General features: G+C 35.3%; 1 protein-coding gene, 1 long non-coding RNA gene and 1 pseudogene across 2 annotated transcripts; all 3 read left to right on the top strand.

Moving 5' to 3' along the window:
• Window positions 1–9,066: 9,066 nt before the first annotated feature.
• LOC120265319 lies at window positions 9,067–13,654 on the top strand (annotated as a pseudogene).
• Window positions 13,655–14,039: 385 nt separating this feature from the next.
• Window positions 14,040–15,004, top strand: LOC120265823. The gene is made up of 3 exons (XR_005537761.1): window positions 14,040–14,281; window positions 14,380–14,478; window positions 14,981–15,004. It is a non-coding gene; the product is annotated as an uncharacterized LOC120265823 (long non-coding RNA).
• Window positions 15,005–15,317: 313 nt separating this feature from the next.
• LOC120265683 (prosaposin-like) lies at window positions 15,318–17,019 on the top strand. The gene is given in 4 exon segments (XM_039273635.1): window positions 15,318–15,443; window positions 16,476–16,493; window positions 16,495–16,536; window positions 16,719–17,019. Coding segments are annotated over 4 exon segments (306 nt in total). The 5' UTR covers window positions 15,318–15,344; the 3' UTR covers window positions 16,866–17,019.
• Window positions 17,020–21,538: the final 4,519 nt, after the last annotated feature.

Genomic DNA, 21,538 nt, shown 5'->3' with positions numbered 1-21,538 from the left:
ACACACTTTGGTTCTTTTTATTTGTTAATTTTAACTAAATCACATGGATTAAAAAAATTAATTAAAATTAATTGATAATCTAAAATTTATAAAATTATATTAACTTTTCAAGATTTATCTATTTAAAATAAATTTAAAAATATATAATAAATATAATTTATTATAAATTATATAAATATATTAAATACAAAAGAGTAAATTTTATAATATTTAATGATTTACAAATTTACATAGATAAGTAGATTAGATGGAGTGAGTACTATAATTTATTGAAATTATAAAAATTATATTAAATATAAAAATAAATATATATAATATTTAAAAGTTTCCTTAAATCTTTTTAAAATTAACAAAGTACTTAAAAATGGGATAATTTAAAAATATCAGAGGGAGTATTTGATTTGCATTTATATGCCAACTATTATTAAATGGAAATTTGTTTTGGATGTTAAAACCCAACTATCTTTCAAGGTTTGAAAAACTTGTCTTTATGCGTGATTGACGACAGTGTGATGTTCTTGTGGAAATTGGGTGGAGATGTCATTGTTGAGAGTTGTACGTTTTGATTATTTGAGTACCTTGTTTGGTTTGTAAATTTTTAGTACCATAGTAATTAAAGTTTGGAATGATCACCTAACCCCTCCGTTTTGAGACTTTAGAGGGAGGGTATCACAGTTTAGTGACGATATTGTGTTTAGTTCGCCCAGTCGTACGGAGGGAGTAGTTTATAGCTGGTTTTTGTTTAGTTGAAAAGGAGGGTAGGGAGGAGAGAGAGAGATGTAATGTTTATTTATTCTTTGCATGATACTGATAAAATAAAGTGACTGATGTATATATATATATATATATATATATATACGTATAATAATCAATTGTAGAATAATAATAATAACTTACAGATATATAATATATAATAAGCGCGTTATAAAACACACGCTTTTTCTCAATGCTGACCAACTATTCTCATTTGTGAAATGCGAAGATGGTTTTTAATAAATAGGATACAATAGGAATTATACATATATGTGAAGATATTGGTGATTTTCGTTATTTACGATAAACGATCCAGCTGTACGCGATTTGGGGGAGTGGATTATGAGGGCACCCTCTAGCCTCTCACCTCGCCCACTCCCCGACAAACAGCTGTCTGACTACCCCCACCTACATCCCTCGCTCACTCCACGACCCAAACAAAGTAGCGTCAATTTCTCTAATTAAATTCCTTGCGAAAATTTTTCATTTCTCAAGTGGTTGCCAGTCGTCATCATTCGTTATTATTATTATTGTTATTTGTTCTTATGGTTTCAAAAATCATGTAGTTTTTATATTTATTTCAAAATAGTTTATTCGTTTCTGATATTAAAAGCAATATTTATTTATTTTCCAAAGCTGCACATCTTGATTTACGAGTTATATAAATGAAGAGAGTAATATTATAGTCTAGAGAAATATGGTTTCAAGAAAGGGATAGTTTTGTAATTTGATTATTTTTTATGTTAAGTTTTGATAATTTAATGCTATTCTTAATTTTTATACAACATCCTTATATGACATGTAGGGGTGTAGGCATTTGAGTCGGACAAAACGGTCAGACAGTACTACTAATATAAATAGAAAAACTTGTCCAATGGGACTGACCCGGTTTTAACATCCGGACAAACTTGGTATATCAAAGCCGGTTTTATTTAAAAGCCCGGGTTGTCCGGATCCAAATTTTTCCAGAATTACTATAAGTTATTTTAAGGATTCGCTCGAATATTAAATTATACGAAAAATAATTTAATTCACATTAAAATGATACATTAATAATCAAAACTCAACTCAAATTATAGAAAAATACGAAAGTCGTAATGGAAAATGACAATGATGTTTTAAAATGAGAAAGGCATGAGAACTTTCAAAGACAAATGGGCGCAAGGTTGTGGAACTTAAAGTTTTAGGGGTTAAAAGGACCCAGGTTGTGGCCCAGATTTCCATCGTCAGGACCCGGCCGGTTCATCGGGATGCTCTACGGCGTACTTCCGGACCGTCGCGTTTGACAAACCTTATGTCAAACAGCCTTTTATTCGTCGGCAGACAGCGAGACGGCGGGTCGGTGCTGTATTATTGCCGCTAATGACGTGCGCCTATGAGCGGAGGGAGTATTTTTGATAAAAATGATATGCTGTGTTGCACGAAATAAGTCAGTGTAATAATTTAATAACTCCTAAAATTGACCATACAATCATCTTGAGACTATCACCCAATTTGTGTTTATTGATAAAATAAATAAATAGAGAATGTCTAAAATCTCTATCTTTGGAGGTAGATTTGCACCTGAGTATGAAATATGAATGTGAGACGATTCAGTTCTTCATAGTACATAACCCTTCAATTTAACATGATAAATGAAGATAGGTGAAATCAGTGATGAAACATTAATTTCATGTACATATGTCATAATATTTTAAAATAGATATTAAAAAGGTATTATTAATGTAGGGCTAATTTTGCATGTCTATATATAAATTCAATTAGCTTTTGAGCTGAGTGATTTTGAAGTTGGTGATTGATCCAATCCCATTAATGATGGCCATGGTGACGAAACACGCAAACAATAATACAAAATTCCATTTCTAAGTCCAAAGCATACCCCATGTAACAATGCATCGAGAAGGGCGACTTTCCTGCTGGTTTCTTGAATACTTTACAAAAGGGTAGTAGTATGTCAAATTAAATTACTGGTGAAAAAGCATGAGCAGTAGCAAGCTTATGAATATATAATTTTATGGCACATTAAAAAGCATTAAATTACTATAGCAGAAACGGAAATAATTGCTTTGAGCGTACCATAGAGATCATAATATATAAAAATATAATTCGGCACGTAACAGCTACTTCACTTCGAGCATTTGACTCCAGTCGTGTCAGCTCGATTGCAACTAGCAGCTCAGTCATAAATAGCTATCTATGATCAACTATCTGCTTTATGTATATACTAGTGTTATACCGTGCGATGCCACACGATGGCGTAAGCAAAACTCGATACTAATAATGAAATCTAAAAGTAATTAAATATAATACAAATTAGTATTAAGACATTAAAATACAAATATTCCAATATAGATTACGTCTTCAGAGTTTAAAACTCTAATATATCTAAACGATATAAAACCTCTTTGAGACCACATGTGTAATTGGCTACCATCTTTACGCGTATTAATGTCTTCAATCCTTTACGATTTGTAACTCTAGAGCGCATGACATAAAGTTGTCACATAGAAAGAGGGTGACCTTGGCTGCTCGTTGATGGTACATACCATGTGATACGTTTAAAAGATATTACCTTTGTTGAAACTTAAAGCAGCGATGCTTATTATGCGAGAAGGAGTTAAAAGTGGGTTAAAGTCATTACGTGGAATATATTATGCCATGCGTACTTTCACGAAAATAACCCTTGGTTTCTAGAATACGATTTTCCAAAGTTTTGTAATAACCAATCTAGTACTATTACGAAACCAACGAATAGTGATGTTCCTACAATGGCATTCACGGAATACTGAGCCTTCAATTCCAATTCATGATTAGGTACTACCTGAGCATTTATGTTTAGAAATGCGGTATGTAAAATCTTCTAATGAAATCAAAGTTTTGATCGGGTTTCGAAATTATACTATAGTATTTTCAAATATAAATAATAAATTATGAATTTAGGTTTTAAAATTTTAGTATGATTTTAGAGATTTTGAAAATATGAGTATAGAGAATCTTTATAGTTTAAAAATAATTTTGTTTATTCATCCACAAATTTATATATATTTATATATGTTAAAATATTGATAATTGTTAACATAAATTATTCTTACACTTTTCAAAATCAAAATTAACTAATTTAATAATGATAAAAATAATATAATATAAGATCTTTTTGTTGAACAATGAAACCCTTTAATCCATAAATGCATATATATGAGATAAATATATATTGTTGATATTAGATGGATTTTAAATATTTATCACAATATATTGTGAGTGCAAAGATAGAAGAATACTCACGAGAATATTAGCAGAACTACAAGTGTTTGTAGAAATGCCTCTAAGGCGATAAACTACTAATGTAACAAACTTGCAAAATAGATAGTGGGAGAGAATTTTTCCAAAGATGTTGCATCAACCGACCGACATTCGATCCTACACACCTTTTTATCTTCTAAAAGCGTAATTTCGGACAAAAAGTAACCTGAGAGAAAGTACCCCATTGGGCGAACGCGAGAATGACCATAACTATTGGTCGTTCCTAAGATTACTACCAACCACAGTGGCGGGGCACAAACATACACACGAGACATAAAGGTAGTCGATACTCACCATACATAGAACTTTTCAACCTCCTTCTACGGATTTAACATACACCCGAGTACACCTAACACTTACATACCCATATCCTTGTACATGAGCGAGGTCCATCGCGATTCACCATGCTCTCTGCGGGTTCTACGTACCCGGTGAGCTCTGTGTCACCGTGCCTTCGATCCATGCTGACACCTCACTTGATTGAAGAGTGCCGCAGGTCACAGATGCTTCCTCATCATCGGATGCTTCTCCAGCGAGGCGGGCTTGGTAGACATGTCGTAAACCCAAGCTTTCTCATACGTCGCAGCAGACGCTGGATCGATAAGATCACTCGGCTTCATTTCTTGCCTAGGTTTAGGATGGAAATAAAGCAAACCTCACATCTCACGATCTTTGTCCACTCCCGCATGGTGTGAAGGATTCACTGCAGTGGCAATTGTTGATAAGTTATCCACACTGCATAAAGCGGTGCGCGCTTTGTCACACTGCGCCCACATTCTTGCATGACTCTCTCTAATCCAAACAATTTGGTAGGCTGCGGTGATTACAACGACAATGCTTCCTCGGCCATGTGGTTGATGAGACGACACACGATCTCACCAGCGTCCGATCGAGTGAGACATGACACTAGAGCGACGAGTCGAGAGCAACAACGCTTTTGTAGTGCTCTTCGCGATCGATTCTAGACCCTCGGTTGTTGTCGGGAGCACTGAGAACGATCCTCATCTCCAGTGAATACCAAAACTGAGCATCCTTGGATCCTACCGTGCCTTACAACGTTTTGGCGCAACGAGATTGAATTTTCTCTGGGTTTACTCATGAACCTTGATAGATAATTCAACGAAGGCGATGTTTTGGCCGATCTGTGTCGCGGTAACATAAAGTAATTTCGATCAAACTCCTAAAAACAAACTTGGATCTACTGAAATTCTTCATCGTCGGCCTCCTATGGAATCTTCCAGTTCCGAGTGAGAGTATGGGTCATTCTACGGGTTTTAGATGGTCGTTGCTCCTGTAACAGTATCGACAAGTGTCAATATACTTTCTTTGACCAATGAGATAACCACCACTTGAACCTTGTCGTACCATGCAATCCTAGGAAGTAACTCTCATGCTTTCCCTAAGTGAGAGTGCATCTTTGAAGGGTTCCCATCATTTCTTTCTGGGTCTTGAGCAGAGTGGAAGAAGAGCTGCGTATACAAGATAGTCATTAACATAGGTGATTCGAAAAGAACTTCTCCATTTCTTTCCTTTAATTACTATTCCAGAGAGTATGCTCACTCCTGCACTCCACGAGATCCACTCTTCTTGACAGTGTGATTCGATTTGAAATACCATGCCTTGGGTGCACTCCTTCAGCCCATAAAATTGGTGCCTTACTATTTAACTTATAGACCATGTGTTCTTCTCCTTTGATCTCATACCCTTAAGGATTGTTGACGACACTCTCTTTGTGAATTTCTCCATTCAAGAAGATGATTTAACACCTAGGCTGACATTTCCCATCTGAATGAGCCGTGCGAGCAAGTATATAAGCCTCTGGTCTCATTTGAGCCCTGCTGTGAAAACACTCTCATCGTAGCTCTATTTTCTTTGTTGAGAATATCGCTTTTACACGCTCGACTCTTGCTTTAAAGCTACTACTGTTGCCTGGACACATATCACACCTTGTCTTGAAGATCCACTATAAATATGCCTAACATCTTCCCATTTGGTAACTCACATGGCTCCCATGTATCATTGTTCTTAATTGCGTTAATTTGATCCAGCAGCTCTTGCCATTACCTTGAACTTTCAGCTGCTTCCTTGTACTCGTGGGTGGGCTATATTCGATGCAAAGTACATGTACATGTTGTAGATCGTGAGCGATAACTTTGGTCTTCCTAGGTGTGGCTGGTCGTTAGGCGTCACACCGCGATTCTCTCGTCGCTGGTCGAATGGCTTGAGACTTTCACGGCTATTGCGGCATTTCCACGGCGTTTTAGTATCATGTAGAACATCTTGGGACTCCGCGACTGTCGTCGATACTCGACGACTGCTAGCTCCTTCCCATATGCCAGCATCCCGAGCTCCACCCTCTGACCTTCACGCGAAACACCACATCTCCTACTCCGCTATAACTCTTGCAAGAGGCGGTTCGCCACTATGATTTATAAAGCTTTGCAGAGTTCTAATGTACACGCGATGAACACACACTTTTCCTTGGCTTCTCATCGAGTTTTGTGAGCATATGTGAAATGAGTCTGATTACATCTGCTACTTCCAAACACCTTAAGGTGAGCTTACTGAGGATGGTTTGACCCCGATGTAAGAGCCTTATAGGAAGTCTTGTTTTGTGCTGATGTCGTTTGATGGACCACGATTGATCAAGTACTGGCGTTCGTTGATACGACTACGAGATTTACACTAGAAAATGCCCATTTTGAGCAAAAGCTGGCGCCATCTACGCCACCTTATCCTGCTGAGAAAATATGCCATCGCACTTTGCTATAGTCATCAACAATTAAATAGAAAATACTTGACCTCACCCTAAAGAGTTTACACTCATGGGTAGGACAGCATGGGTCCATATAGCACTGACTCTGCATGAAGGAAGCTGAGACTTTGCTCTTGGAGCCAGCTCAGCGGGAAAGTTGTTTCTCTAGTATGTGTGCTGCCTGCCTCTCGCGATCCACTATCTTGCTTTAGCGTAGTTAAAGCAAATGCCATCCTTTTCTAAGCCATGAGTTGCGTGCTTACGTGGTTTAGGTGTCGGCCAGATATGTGCCACCGATTACCTGCTGTTATGCGGCTTGTTATTACGCCACGTTTAGCTTTCGATACTTGCGACATTCAAAGAGGAAACATATTGTTTCTTTGTCCTTTGAATTATGATAACATGATTTCTATTATTTTATGTGACCAATGATCATTCATCATGGTTAAATACTCGGATATAACCCTTAGTGAGTAATTGTCAACACTAAGTAAATTGTGAGCCAAACAGGAGCAGATTGGACACCCTGAAGTTGCTTTTGCTCTCCACCTTGAGTGTTAATGCTTACAGTACCCACTCCATGCACCAACATTTCTTTTCCATTACCCCTAACGCTTACCATACGTGATTCATCGAATAACTAAACAAGCTATCTCGGTCATGTGATTCAAACGTCGGAATCGACAAAGCCGGACCAAAATTCTTGCTTCTTACAGTGCTTACTAGCCATGAATAAATTATTGGCCTCCTTTTCTTATTGATAGGAGTACTCCCTCTCAGGTTGCTTCTCTCATGACCTTATGACCTTCACATGTAGAACTTCTTGCAGTAAGCCTTGAACATTGCTTTTGTTTCAAAAGCCCTACCACGACCAGCTCTACCTCTTCCCTACTTGAACAAATGGTCTACGACCTCTCTCCAATGTATTTCCCGAACTAGAGGTTGCCCTTTGTTATAAGAGGAAACGATGGCCTCACCACTTAGCGTGTAATGCTCTTTCTCGACCTTTACTCCACTTCGATTCACTCGAAGTTCATGAGCTTGTAGTGACCCGCTTAACTCATCCAGTGTGAGTGTTGTATGTCCTTCATCTCTTCTATTCAGCTACGACAAAGTCGAACTTTGGATGCAGGACTCCCTTTAGCCCGCCTCTCTTGCCTAAGCTTGTATCCTAGTCCGCGGTTTGATTCACGATGGACACCCTCCTCGAGCAATAATCTGAATGGTCTCAAGTTTTGCCTAAGGACTGCTTCCTACCGATGCCATGCATCTTGGTGCTCCATGATATTATTTTGAATCATCACATTTGGGCCAGACTTTGCCTCATTGATCGAAAACAAATCGGCTGTGAATGATGCTCAACTAGTTGGCATCTTTCTTCTTATTCCACTGTCGGTTAGCCATCTTTAGTCTCAATACTTACAAGGTCCCATAATTCTTGAGACCAGACACACGTCTTCATCAAGACTCCGCCTCTATAGTCGTGTCCCAAGCCACGATCAGAGGAAGTTGCGAGGTATCAGCTGGATTGTTGTTGGCTGCCATATCGGAGGCTACGCTGCGATTGTAAGTCAAGATGAAGAATATTCTAGTGTTTGTACAAATGCCTCTAAAGAAGCGATGAAAACTAATGTAACAAACTTGTAAAATAGATAGTGGGAGAGGAATTTTCAAGATGTTGCATCAACCAACCAACATTCGGTCTCACACCTTTTTATCTTCTAAAGCGTAATTTCCAGACAAAAAGCCTGAATACGTAATCCTGAGCCTTTTCACATATACATTGGAAAATATATTGAGGTATTACCGATTCTGATAAATTTTCTGAGTAGTCTTGTTGAAACCCCAAAGTAGAACGAACAAGGACTTAAGTGTAAAAGTTTTAAAGATTTTGGGTTAAAGAGTAATAGAAAAGTTGATATAAAAATATTTTGAAACCAAGAACTGAAAGGTAAGGCGGTAGGGACCTTTTGAAATATTGTGTTATACTTGGGGACCATTTGATAGTTTCAAGGACCTTTTGAGGTACTACTGCTAATTCGAGGGACCATTTTGCGAGTTTTGCAGGGACTGACTTGTAAGAGTGAGTTTGAGGACTGGTACTGTAAATTTGTGGGTCAGCTGAGTGAGAAAAATACTAGACTTCTTGTGAGTGTCATGCTTACGTCTCGCCCTGCATACTGCGTTTTCTTCCTGACTGACGATGCAGTGAGTTATGAAAAGAAAGAGTGATCGTGATGGGCTTTGTGGCAGTAACGATGGAGGAGCCGGATGAGAGACTGTGTTTGGTAAAGTATTGTGATGATTTGTTATTGGTATACTTGAATGTATGTGTGTGTGTATTTGAGTGGATGATGATGAAAAATGATTTATTTGGAGTTGGCGTGTTTAGTGTGTAGATAATTGAGTGTATGAAATTGTTTGAAACGCTTGTATTCGATGTCCATCGCTTGAAATGGAGATGAGGTTGCCGGGAATTACGCATAGCATGCATGCGCCTTAGGATTAGTTTTGAGGTTTGATTAATTAGAGTTGATGATGTATTGATGATTAAGGTGTTATAATGAAGATGGTTGAATTGATTTGTTGGTTTACTTGAAAGATTGATTTGGTTGGATCCATGTGACAGTTGAGTGATTTTGGTTGAGTTGAGATTGATTTGGTTAAGTTGGGGCGAGTCGATCGAGTTGAGGATAATAGTTTGGGTTTGGGTTCGGTTGATTTGGTGTTTAGGGGTTTTGGGCTGAGCCAGGGATTGGTTCGATGGATTTTATGAATACAGATTGAGTTGGTTGATCTGGTTCGAGTTTTGATTGGCGAGTTGTTCGTGCAGTGCAAGGCAGTTGATTGCAGCTGAGCAGTTCGATGGATTGAGATTGGTTGATTGGTTTAAAGCGTGTTTGAAATCTAAAGTGGGTGCTGGTTCAGTGCGATTGAAAGCCCGTTGGATGATCATGATGTCTTGGTCGGGTTTTGACCGATTGGAGTGAGTGGAGCGATAGAAGTCTATTGTTTTTGTATTTTATTTTGGGTTTTAAATGTGATATTTATTTTTATTATATTATTAACATTAGGTGTTATTGATCTTGGGAGGGAGTTTGGTCAGAGGAAGGCCAGGGACACGGTGAGTTGGTAGTGGCTATTATTTTAAATAATTGATTAATTATTATTATTTTGAAATAATTATTTAATGGTAATACACCTAGTACTAACACTTACCCATCCTTGTACATGAACATGTCATACCACGATACCATGCTTTGCGGTTCATGCAGTGAGCACAATGCCGTACCTTCAATCCTTCCAACACATATACAACCATCACATATGTGTGTGTGTATATATATATCTTGATGCAACCCTTCTAATAGTATGTAATTAATTAAATCATATTTCATATAATTTATTATAATGTACTAATTGCAATTTTCAAAACAATATAATGAGAATATTTTAAAGTACAAACTTATTTCAATGTCGCTATCATCATATATGCTTATGATATTTATTCACACCTAATCCAAGTTCAATACAAAATGGCAGTCAAATTGCATGTTTTGGTAGTATTTAGTCAAGAAAACATCGACGTAATAAATATACTTAGTTTGCAGCGTTTCAGTCATCATAGCTAGAGCTATATATATATATATATATATATATATATATATATATATATATATATACATATATATATTATTGTTATTGAGACCCTCCCCTATTTTTATCTATTACGATTTTTATATTTGTAAATACGATATATATATATATATATAGAGTTATTAATATTTTCTCTATATATATTCTGTTTCTATATACATATGATAGATATGAGAATATGGAGGTATATAATATGTTATTATAAAGAGACCTCCCAGACGAGAAATCAAAGACAAATCCATCTTGACGGCGTATATGAGGCCTTACTAGTATTTTGAGACTGGCCACTGAAATAGCTCATACAATTGTTATTAGTATACTGAATTATGATAATTCAATCACTACCCAAAACATGTCATATACTGTCTTGTTTATTTTGTTTACTATTAAAATTTCTAGTTTGTGTTTTAATTTCAGGATTCAGGGTAAACCACTCAATTCTTAGAACTATCAATAATGATTATAAATATTAGAGAAGTTCTAGCCAACAGCTGTGCATTAGGATAATTAACATCAATGGGCTAGATGATAGGCTTGGGCCCGTGTTCACACGAAAGCTTGCTTTCCTTCAACGAGCAATTGTGTCCAAGTTCAACGTTACATTCTCAAAAGGTATTTTTCGACCAATCAAATCTCACAGCGCCACGCACCGCAACGGTCTTTCCACCTCGTAATTCGCGTTCAGCTAGCAGCCAACGGGTATCTAATGATCACAATCCAACCGTTGATTCTCACAAGTCCTGATCTGGATGCACAATCAACGGATGATATTTTATTACCAGCACAAAAAGAAATCAAATATTTACAACTCTTATTTACTTTCCCTCTTCTCACCAATCCTCTCACTCCACTCTTTCATCTCCACTTCCTCTTCTCAGGCTTGAAACCCTAGCCAAATCCGCCCACATTGTCGACGAACTCTCGAAATCACGCAAATGGACGCAATGGAGTAGGTTTTAGGCCCTTCCGTGGAATCTGTGGCGGCGAAAGACCTTAACTGGGCGGCGGGGCGGGTGGAGATCGACACCTCGGCGCCGTTCGAGGTCAGTGAAAGAGGCTGTTGATCGATTCGGTGGCAGCGCTCTCCTGGAAGTCGCAGCTCAAGAATCTTTTTCTCTCCTGAGGAGTATTTGTTTGCACTTGTTGCTGTTTCTTGAAATTTTGAGCTTTCTAATTAGGGTTTCTAGTGTCTTCAATTTTTGACTGAATTTGTTTGTTGTTATGATGCTATTCTGCGTAGATGTGCAGTTTCTTGGAAATTGTTTTCTTGAGATTTTAGGTTAACCTTTGAACTCTTGAGACTATTTTTATGCATGCAATGGTGCCTAGTTTTATAATGTCTTCACATTTTGAGTGGAATATGTTGTTTTTCTGATGTAGGGTATGAAAATTGCAGTTCCATGGTAATTGTTTGTTAATAAGAATATTTGAATTATTTGACTATGCTTGTTTGGAGTTGTTTTTCTGAATGTACTTATATATTTTGATTAGAAACATGATCAATTTGATGGGCTGATGCCATGAGGTCAGAAGGAACAAGCTGCGCAGAATTGAGGAAGGATCTTATTATGAGAGGAAAAGGAAACTCTTGATGTTTTAAAAGAGCTGGAAATGACCAAAAAGATTGTTGATGAACTCAAGCTGAAATTACAGAAAGAAGCTGCTGAAGCAAGCAAAAAGTCAAGGAGTTCGATTCGATGGTGAAACTGTTTCCCAAGTGAAAGAATGTTCTTCCAAAAGATACTGGTGCACGGGGTCGATGTGATAGAGTCGAATGCCGGTGTATCAAAGCAATCACCAGGTTCCATTTAATGGATTTGAGAGTTAGCAAGGTGAGTTTGAGCAAGACAACTAGTGATCTGGCTGGGATTCGATCTTCGATTGAATTGCTTAATAGTAAAAATAGAGAAGGAGAAGTCGATGCTTGAGAAGACCCGGCGAAACTAGCTGCAAATACTGCTGAGGTTGCAAATTTGGAAGAAGAGTTGAACCTAACAACACAGAAGCTTCAAGCAGTCAGAGATCGGAAAGTAACCAGTCTCTAGATCCGTCTGAGATTTCAAGGAAGATCAAAGAATTGAACTGTGAGACCGAGCAATTCAAGAAGATGGCTGAGGCTGCTAAATCTGAAGTCTCGAAACTTACTTCTGAAATCGAGGCAGGCAAAGGCTAGCATGAAGACTGCTCAGAAGTCAGGTGGCTAGCAGCTAAAAAGATGGAGAAGCAGCTCGAGCTGCTGAAGCCTCTGCACTCGAGGATGAAAGCACTGACAAACAGTGATAACTGAGCGGAGATCTCCAGAACTCCTCTGCAGTGGCGCTCCGATTGAAGAGTACATCATTCTGACACGTAAAGCCGAAGAGGCTGAAGTAGCATCAAGAAAGAAAATCGAAAGCAGCTATGCTAAAAGTAGAAGAAGCAAATCAGTCAAAGCAGGAGTTGCTACTCAGGGTGGAGAGGCGAAGAAGGAAGTGAAAACCAGTCGGAAAGTTCTAGAGGAGGCCCTAAAGAGAGTAGAAGCTGCAAACATGGGAAGAGTTAGCAGTTGAAGAAGCTCTGAGGGAAGTGGAGGTCAGAGCATGGCCAGAAAGCGGCGGTCTCTTCCTAATTCCACCAAATTCAAGAATGCAGGACCAGTTCATCATCGAAGGAGACTCCCGAATGCTTGACGTGAATGGTTTGAGTTTGCTCGTGCCTGAGCGGTCAAAGAGCTGTGATGACATTGGGGCAAATACTTAGCAGGAAAGTTGTTGAGCCCTGAAGATCATGGCTTGGAAATTCAGGAGAATACTAATGTTAAGCTGAAGGTTTCCCTCGGCCAAATTCTGAATAAGAATGTCATTTCTCCGCCGAGGACTCACGAGAAGAAGTCCTCTGCAAAGAGAAAGAAGTTCGGCTTTGTAGGATCAATTATATTGGCTAATCAAAGCAAGAAAAACAAGAAGAAGAGGAAGCAGAGTTGCAGCAGCCCAAAGTAGACAGACCAGTATATCAATGACTTTAGGGATTTTATAGGCTAGTTGTTTATGTTAAATGGTTTGTTTTACTGTACTTCATTCACTCTAGATCGTATATGTGATGTGTATGTACAGTGTTATGAGTTGTATTAAATTCTTGTATCAATTGTTGACAAATGAGTTTAGGGATTTTATTAGGCTATTTGTTTATGTCAAGTGAATTGTTTTACTTAATTCATTCTAGATGATTTGTTCTGTGCGTGTACTGTGTTAATGTGTTATGAATGATCATAAGTGCTGTGGACGTGCATGTTATTGAATTTCTGTATCAATCTGCTCAACAACTACCAGAAGAATAAATACAATCAATGATTAAAGTGGCATGCCAACATGGTAAAAAATGAGACATATAAAACAAGACAAAATTTAAAATAAATCTAAGTATCCATCATTTTCATCCATTTTTATATGTAACGAATAAAATAAGTTTAATAGGATATGTGTTTTTATTAAACAGTAAATACATAATTAAGTGAATTACTGAATTACAAGGGATATATATGTAAAAAAACTATTTTTAAAAATAATCACGAAAGAACATATCCAAACGCGCAATTTCAAAATACGCACTTTTGTGGAGGTCTGCAAGCAAATTTTCCAGCCATGTCAATCCTTGGCCGTACGATTGTCTCTAGATCGGAAACAAGACCAGATCTCGAGGTGATCGTACGGCCCACAACTCGTCTCCTCCTTCCATAACATCAGGGTCAACCAGAAGAGACGACAAAGAATTTGGGGGAGAAGAGCGCAAGCAGAGAGGCCGTGGATCTTCTCTCTCTCTCTCTCTCTCTCTCTCTCGGTTCTCTTTCCTTCCCTCTGGTTCATCTTTTTGCTATCTCTTTCGATGATTATTCTGATTCCCTTTCATGCTTGATGTGACTTTCTCATGGTTGTCAGGTTCAATGGTTTCAAGGCATGGTATTTCGCTGCTGTTTTTGTTGCTAATTGGATGTTTCAATGCAGTCTCTGGAAATCTAGGGATTTTGGAAATCAATGGTGAGCTGATCTTTGTGGTAATTTTGTGAACCAAATAGTTACGATGTGTTGTGTTACAGCTTGAATTGTCGTTTTCTGAATATTGTCTGCCAATCAATTTTCTATTTTTTGTGGGAAAGTTATCAACTTTGCCAACAAAATTTGTCTTTGAGGTGATATCTGAGTTTAGGTTGACTATAATGTCTGTGACAATCATCTATGTTGTTTCAGCCAGTTTGCCAAAGTTATATATTGGAAAATATCCCTATAATTTTCTTCTTACCCTATATCCTTGTTTAGTTGACATTTTTCTTTTTAGTCTTAGCTGATTTCATATGCTCCTTATTTAAGTTGATTCTTGATCTTATTTGTTGCATTACCATCTTCAGATATATATATATATATATATATACATAATATATTGTAAGTATGTAGGAGGGTTTGGAATAGGAATTCAATATTTTTTGTAAACTTTTGAGGTGTAAAACTGGTGATCCATCTTCATTTCCATTTATTAATGTAGATCACAAAATGACAACACTGAGTAAAACTGAATGGTTCTGGAAGAAATGGACAAATATGCACACTCTGTGAAGATTTTTGCTAGTCCAGACTTTTATCTTATCTTAGTGATAATGAAACTCAGATTATGATCATCAATGGCCTCCATCATGTTTGTTCCAAGCTTTCTCTCAAGCATCAGGTACTTAAAAGCCGGTTTCTCATGCTTGTATGCCTTTGCCATGTTTGCTGAATGTTCTAAAAAGCTCTTCTGATGACTTTGGCAGTGTCTTGAGTTGGTGGATTACTATGTACCCCATGTTCTTTGTCATGGTTAGTCAGATACAACCAAAGAATTCTGTGAAGAAGTCAAGCTCTGTGAGATTATGACTTCTTTGCGCCTTCCAAATCATGATGGCCCCTGCAAAATTTGCCATAATCTTGTTGTTGAAGTTCTTACCAAACTGACAGATCCTGACATACAGGTATTTCAATATTTCTCCGCTTTTTATCTCAAAAAGGCTGCAAGCATGTAAAATTCAGAACAAAACTATGAGTTTTTGTCTTATTTTTAGCTCAAGATTGCATTTTGATTGGTATCTTCCATATGATTAATAATGATATTCCTTGTCCTCCTCGATTTACTAAGAGAACTTTACTCATATAAGCCGACATGATTTCTTCTTGCTTTCTATCTTATTAGGTAGCATAATGTTTTCTGATTGGGAGTTACCCTTTAAAATTAACTTGGAAGCTCACTTGCAGCATGTTACTGTGGAAATGCCCTTGATCCTCAAGAAATATTCGGGTCTTTTCACTTCCTTGTTCCTTCATAAATGGGAAAGTGCTTGTATACCTTTATATAAATGAGCGTTTGTTTATGTATCTCTACATAACATGCTTATTTACTTATATACTGTCAGACCAAAAGTCAACTAAAAAATCTTACAGAAAATAAACTAGTTTTAACCCTCTGCTCTTTATTCATATTTGCTTGTATACCTCCATAAAACATTCTTGCTGATATATATCTCTCTAGTTGAAAAACAACTTGTAGATTTTATGAAAATGGGAAATCGCTTGTATATCCTTATATAAATGACATTTGTTTATATATCTTTACATTCCATGCTTATTTACTTATATACTCTCAGGACCAAAAAGTCAACTAAAAATCTTATATATAAAACTAGTTTTAACCCTCTACTCTTTATTCATTTTATAAAACGAAAAAATAAGGAATAAAAACAAAAATCAATATATATTTTCATAAAATCTGCGAGTTGTTTTTCAATTAGAGATATATATAAGCAAGTAGGAATGTTTTATGGATGTATACAAGTAAATATGATTTTATGAAGGTATATTAATAATTATCCGGTTTTACAAGAGTTTGCGAGCAATTTTCTCAAAAATTTTCTTTGACCTGTAGACTATTTGTTTAATTTGTGAAGAAGATAATTCATGCACTGAATCTAAGATTGACAAAAGTGTATGTTGTTCCTAAACTTACTCAGCTGGAGATAATTGAGAGGTGCTTCTGAGGCATGCAGCAAAATGGATAATTATGCACAAGAGGTGAGTGCTACATTCTCTATCGGGTAGATTTACACGATACCCAAATATTACAATACAAAATATAGGTGAGAACTTGCAAAGGGAATCTGTCACGATGTATTAAAACTTCCTTTAGATCAGCTTACACATTCATTCCCAAAAAAAGGGTCTTATACTTATAAACCTTTTTCCTTATTTTGCAGTGCAAGAAGATCGTCTTCCACTACGGTCCATTGATATTGTTTGATATCGAGAAATATCTGGAGACAACGGACGTCTGTGCTGCTATTCATGTATGCAAGGTCAATCAAGAAGCCGGCATTGGTGCTACACTTCTGGCTGATGCTTAAGCCCATTGTTCAAACATTTCCCATGAAACTGTTGTTGTATATGGATCCTTCTTCATTTAAACTGATTTCATGTTGTAATCAGAACTCCATTGATTCACAGCAAATGAATTGGATGTTGTAATTGTTAATGTGACACAAAATGTTCCACAGTTAATCTCTGTTTGTGGACAAAGTTCTTGTGTTGTTGGAGAATAAATGTTTAAAGAATTGTTTTGCATTTTAGTATGTGAAGAACATTTTGCATACTTACCTCTATAAATGGTTGGCATTGCACATATATCCCTGTATATATTATAATTACAGGTATACCAAAATAAACATCAAATTTTGCTCCACAGGCTTTACAATTCAAAACTCTATAAGAGTTTGAATGTTTATGCATGCATGAAACACCCATTGGGGAAAGTTTTAATCTTTTTATAGAGGTTTCAGTATTTTTGTCCCAACTTGTTTTTAGAACCTATGACTCCAATTCAACACTTTATAAAGAGTTTTTATAAGAGTTTGAATATTTTCTGTATCCATAAAAAACATCGGTGGAAAAGGTTTATCATTTTTGTAGGGGTTCCCGTATTTCACCCGAACTTGTTTAAAACCATGTGGCTTCTAGGAAATCAGTTGAGTGAAAGATCTTGAAAAAGAAAATTTTAAGGATATACACGAACCAAAAAGAGGAGGAAAAAGAAGAACCATTGTCAACGGATCAGGTAAATTACTTATGTAAGTCATTTAGTTTATTTAGGTTGTCCAAGTGGTTCCTTCAACTGTATTTAACTTCTCATGAGCTTAATAAAGTAAGGCAGGCTACTATTCTTCTGGCGTCTTTTAGTTCCACCAACCAAATTAGAATGGACACTAGGCCATCATGAGACTTTCACAAGCAAAGACAAAAGCTGGTTACTGTTATACAAGCCTGAATTCATTGTTCATATGTATGATATGACTGAATAACAAATTAATTAGTTTAATTTAATCCAAATTCAACATCACCATCAATCATGCCTTGTTTGCATTTGTGCTTGCACTATTTGCACCATTGCATCATGGATATTCTAAGAATCAGCAAAAAAATAAAAAATAAAAAAATAAAAAAAAATAAAAACAATGGAACTTATCATGAAATTTTATTTTAAGGGAACAGTATATGTATGGTTTTAATTTTCAGACAAGATTTGTCAAGTGTCTCATTCCCAACCTTTGTAAAAGGTACCAATCCTTTCATGAACTTTCATATGATTTATCATGAAACAAAATTCAGAATGTATGACTCATCACAAGCTTGTGGCAGTTGAGTGAGATGGTTCTTGGCTTTAATAATGTAAATAAAGATGAGCATTGAAAGTGCATGGCCTATTGCCAATGGCCACAACACATGTATGATTGGTTCCAATCAACATTGCCCATGGTTTCATTGCTTTAAAACCATTTGAAACACAAACCTTATCTTATCAAGTTACTCTTCTTTATTCTGACTCAGCTAATTATTGTAGTACAATTACTTAAGTCACATATATATTTAATACATCATCATCATCATCTAAAATGAAGATATATAATCAAAAGATGCGAGTGCTTTCACAAAGGAACTTTTAATTATTGTTTAGCTTCACTTTCATGGTTGGAAGATTGAGTTGGATACCTTGCTATTTTTGATTTTGATATCATGAAAAGTACACAAACTATTATTTGAATGGATGAGCTTGTGTTTTTACTAGTTTTTTTATATTCAAAACATTTCACACCACAAAATTGATTAAGTAAGGTAGACTTGATTTATTCTCAACACATACAATATAATTTTATATTTTGTATTTTAATCAGATTCACTGTCATCATCTCATAATATAATAGCAATATTTATTAAATTAAAAAAAAACTTAGTAAATATATGGAAAGAATCAATGATTCCAAGTTTATATATATGTGTGCATAGGATGTGAGGTGTACAATGACAGGAAAGATAAATAATCCTTATGCTAGCTGATGTGTACTCCAATGAAATATAAACTATTCATGGCATGCATGAATGGGCATGCATTAGTATTAAGGCGTTTGAGTTGCGAAAGTGGAATTAGAAAAATTGGAAGAGTAATGAGAATGAGGGGAATTGAAAAGGAATGAGAATGAAAACTATGTTTGGTTGGAAGAATTGAAGAGGTAGTTTATTGGGAATGAGAAAAAGTAGGAAATATGATAAAATGGCTATTATGCGCTTTATCACAAAATGAGTTGTGAGGATTATGTTTTTTAAAAATATTTAAATATTAGTAAAATTAATTATTATAAATAAATATTTAATTTTAATAAGTCACAAAATCTCATTGTTAACATTAATAATTGTGATAATTAACTATAATAATTAATTAAAATTTACCAATTTAATATACTTTTAAATAAATATATTATGAATAATAATAATTTTTAGCCGTTAATATTGATTAATTTCCATTTATTATTGATATTATAATAAATAATTAATTAGCTAATCTATATAACCAATTACTAAATTGGAATGAGTATTCTGTAGGAGACCAGATATAGTCGTTTAATGAGTAAAGAATCGAGAATCATAAAGTTTTCTCGTGAGTTGTGAATCTGACTCACTAAGCTACTAGCTCATGCATCGATTCTCTACCGCATTCTTTCGCGTCAGAACAAATCTCTACCAAATGTAAAGTCGTTCATCAGGCTACTTTCCCAGACAGAACGCTAAGTGATCATTGAAATAAAGAAAAATATATAGAGAGAGAGAGAAAGAAAGTCCACATGACTGAACTCATGTATCTTTCTTCCTTTTAACTGTCTCCTCAATCACTTTAAAAGCCATGCATGGATTCATGATCTTAAATTAAAGTTATATATTATATGATAACTAGTAGTTTAATATTAATCAAATAATAATAAACTCATATAACTGGGAGAAAGCAATGGTGAAAGTAATATTTCAGATAACCAAAAGGCCATGTAACATGCAATGGGCTTTTGGCACCAATGAAGACCACATATATATAGACTCGCCGCATCAAGGGCAATTCAGTAAATTTTAGATATTTATGTAATTATGTGTTCATTACCAACTGTTTTACTAATTATTTCTATTGCATATGATGAATGATAAGACAAAATTGGAAGCTTTAATTAAATATTATATAAATTTATAAAAGGATTTAATTGCGCATCAAACTTAATTAGATGTAGACATTAGATTTTGTATGCAAGCAAACATTAGTTAATAGTTTGTAAATAGGGAAAGATCTGTTTAATGATGATATATGAATAAGTGATTTTATTGTTTAATGAATTTGAAACAATCTGTTTACAGCCATGCATGGTTGAGCATGTACATATGGATGGCAAGCCTAAGCATGATGCTAATCTTTGATTAATTAATATGCATGGCATTTAATGCATTTAATGTGCCTCTTAAGGATTGTTTCATTCACGGTATTACCATGGTAATGAAGTTAGGAATACTATATGCTTAGAAATATCTTGGTAATTTGTGATAACTATTTTATTGTAAACTCATAGTACTGATAATTTTTCATTACTATATTTGGTTGGTCATAGAAGTCAACTTAATAGTGTTTCGAATTTTTCTAAAAACACCGTTGTATCTACAAATTTTGAGCAAATTTAAATTTAAAAATAAAAATAAAAATTTTAGATAAAAATAATTAAAATCATAATATCATAAAATTTTTAGTATATCAAAAATATCTTTGCATCTAAAATTTTGAGCAAAGTTAAAGTTAAAATAAAATAAAATTTTTACATAAAAATAATGAATTATAATAAAAATAATAATAAGATATTCTCAAATTTGAAACAATGAGAAAGGGATTAGATTGAAAAAGATAAAGGTAAAATTTGGAAAGAAAAATTAACCCCTAATCTCAATAAACACCTATTTTAGTAGTAATGTAATTACCAATTTATTTAGTAATATTTTAGTATTGATAATCTTACATTATCATTAAAATTATCAATACTACTATATAAATATGGTAATATTTTTATATTACCACTTGATTCATACGCGAGTGCTTACGTATTATCACAGAATCAAATAGCCTTTGAGGTGGAAGTTATAGTTTGAGACATTACCATTGTATGGCTCAAATGCTTTTATTACGTCCCAAGTGATTTGGTAACATCAGCTAGAAGTTTAAACCAAAAGACTTGCTTATAAAAGCAGACCAAACACTAAAGGTGCATTTGAAATTTTAATTTTAATCTTTCTTCAATGCCAATATAAGCATTAAGCGGTGTGCACTTCCCTGTTCTCTGTACCATTTCAGACTGTAATTTAGCAAACACTGAAAAAGTAAAGTGCGTATTTTTCGTTTACGTATGACAAACAACCATAATGTAGAGGTGAAAATGCATGGTGATTTCGTCCATGTAATTTGACTTTCTGATGTAATTTGAAATCTGACGACAAACAGCCTACTAAATATTTTTATTAGGAAATAATTGTCATAATAAATCGGATCCATCATGTAATGATTAAGAAAAAAATGAGCTTGGAGGTCGTAGAGTTTCCACTTTCAAGATGACATTCAGCTCTCATGAACATTATAAAATAAATCCCCTGTTTTTAGCACGTTCCCATTATGCCCTTACCTATGAAAAATTACTCTCTTACCCATTATTATTATTATTATTATTAT

The sequence above is a fragment of the Dioscorea cayenensis genome, chromosome 7 (genome assembly GCF_009730915.1).
Source record: "Dioscorea cayenensis subsp. rotundata cultivar TDr96_F1 chromosome 7, TDr96_F1_v2_PseudoChromosome.rev07_lg8_w22 25.fasta, whole genome shotgun sequence".
NCBI lineage: Eukaryota > Viridiplantae > Streptophyta > Magnoliopsida > Dioscoreales > Dioscoreaceae > Dioscorea > Dioscorea cayenensis.
Note: the sequence above shows the minus strand (reverse complement) of the source record. Positions and strands in the feature narration are given on the sequence as shown.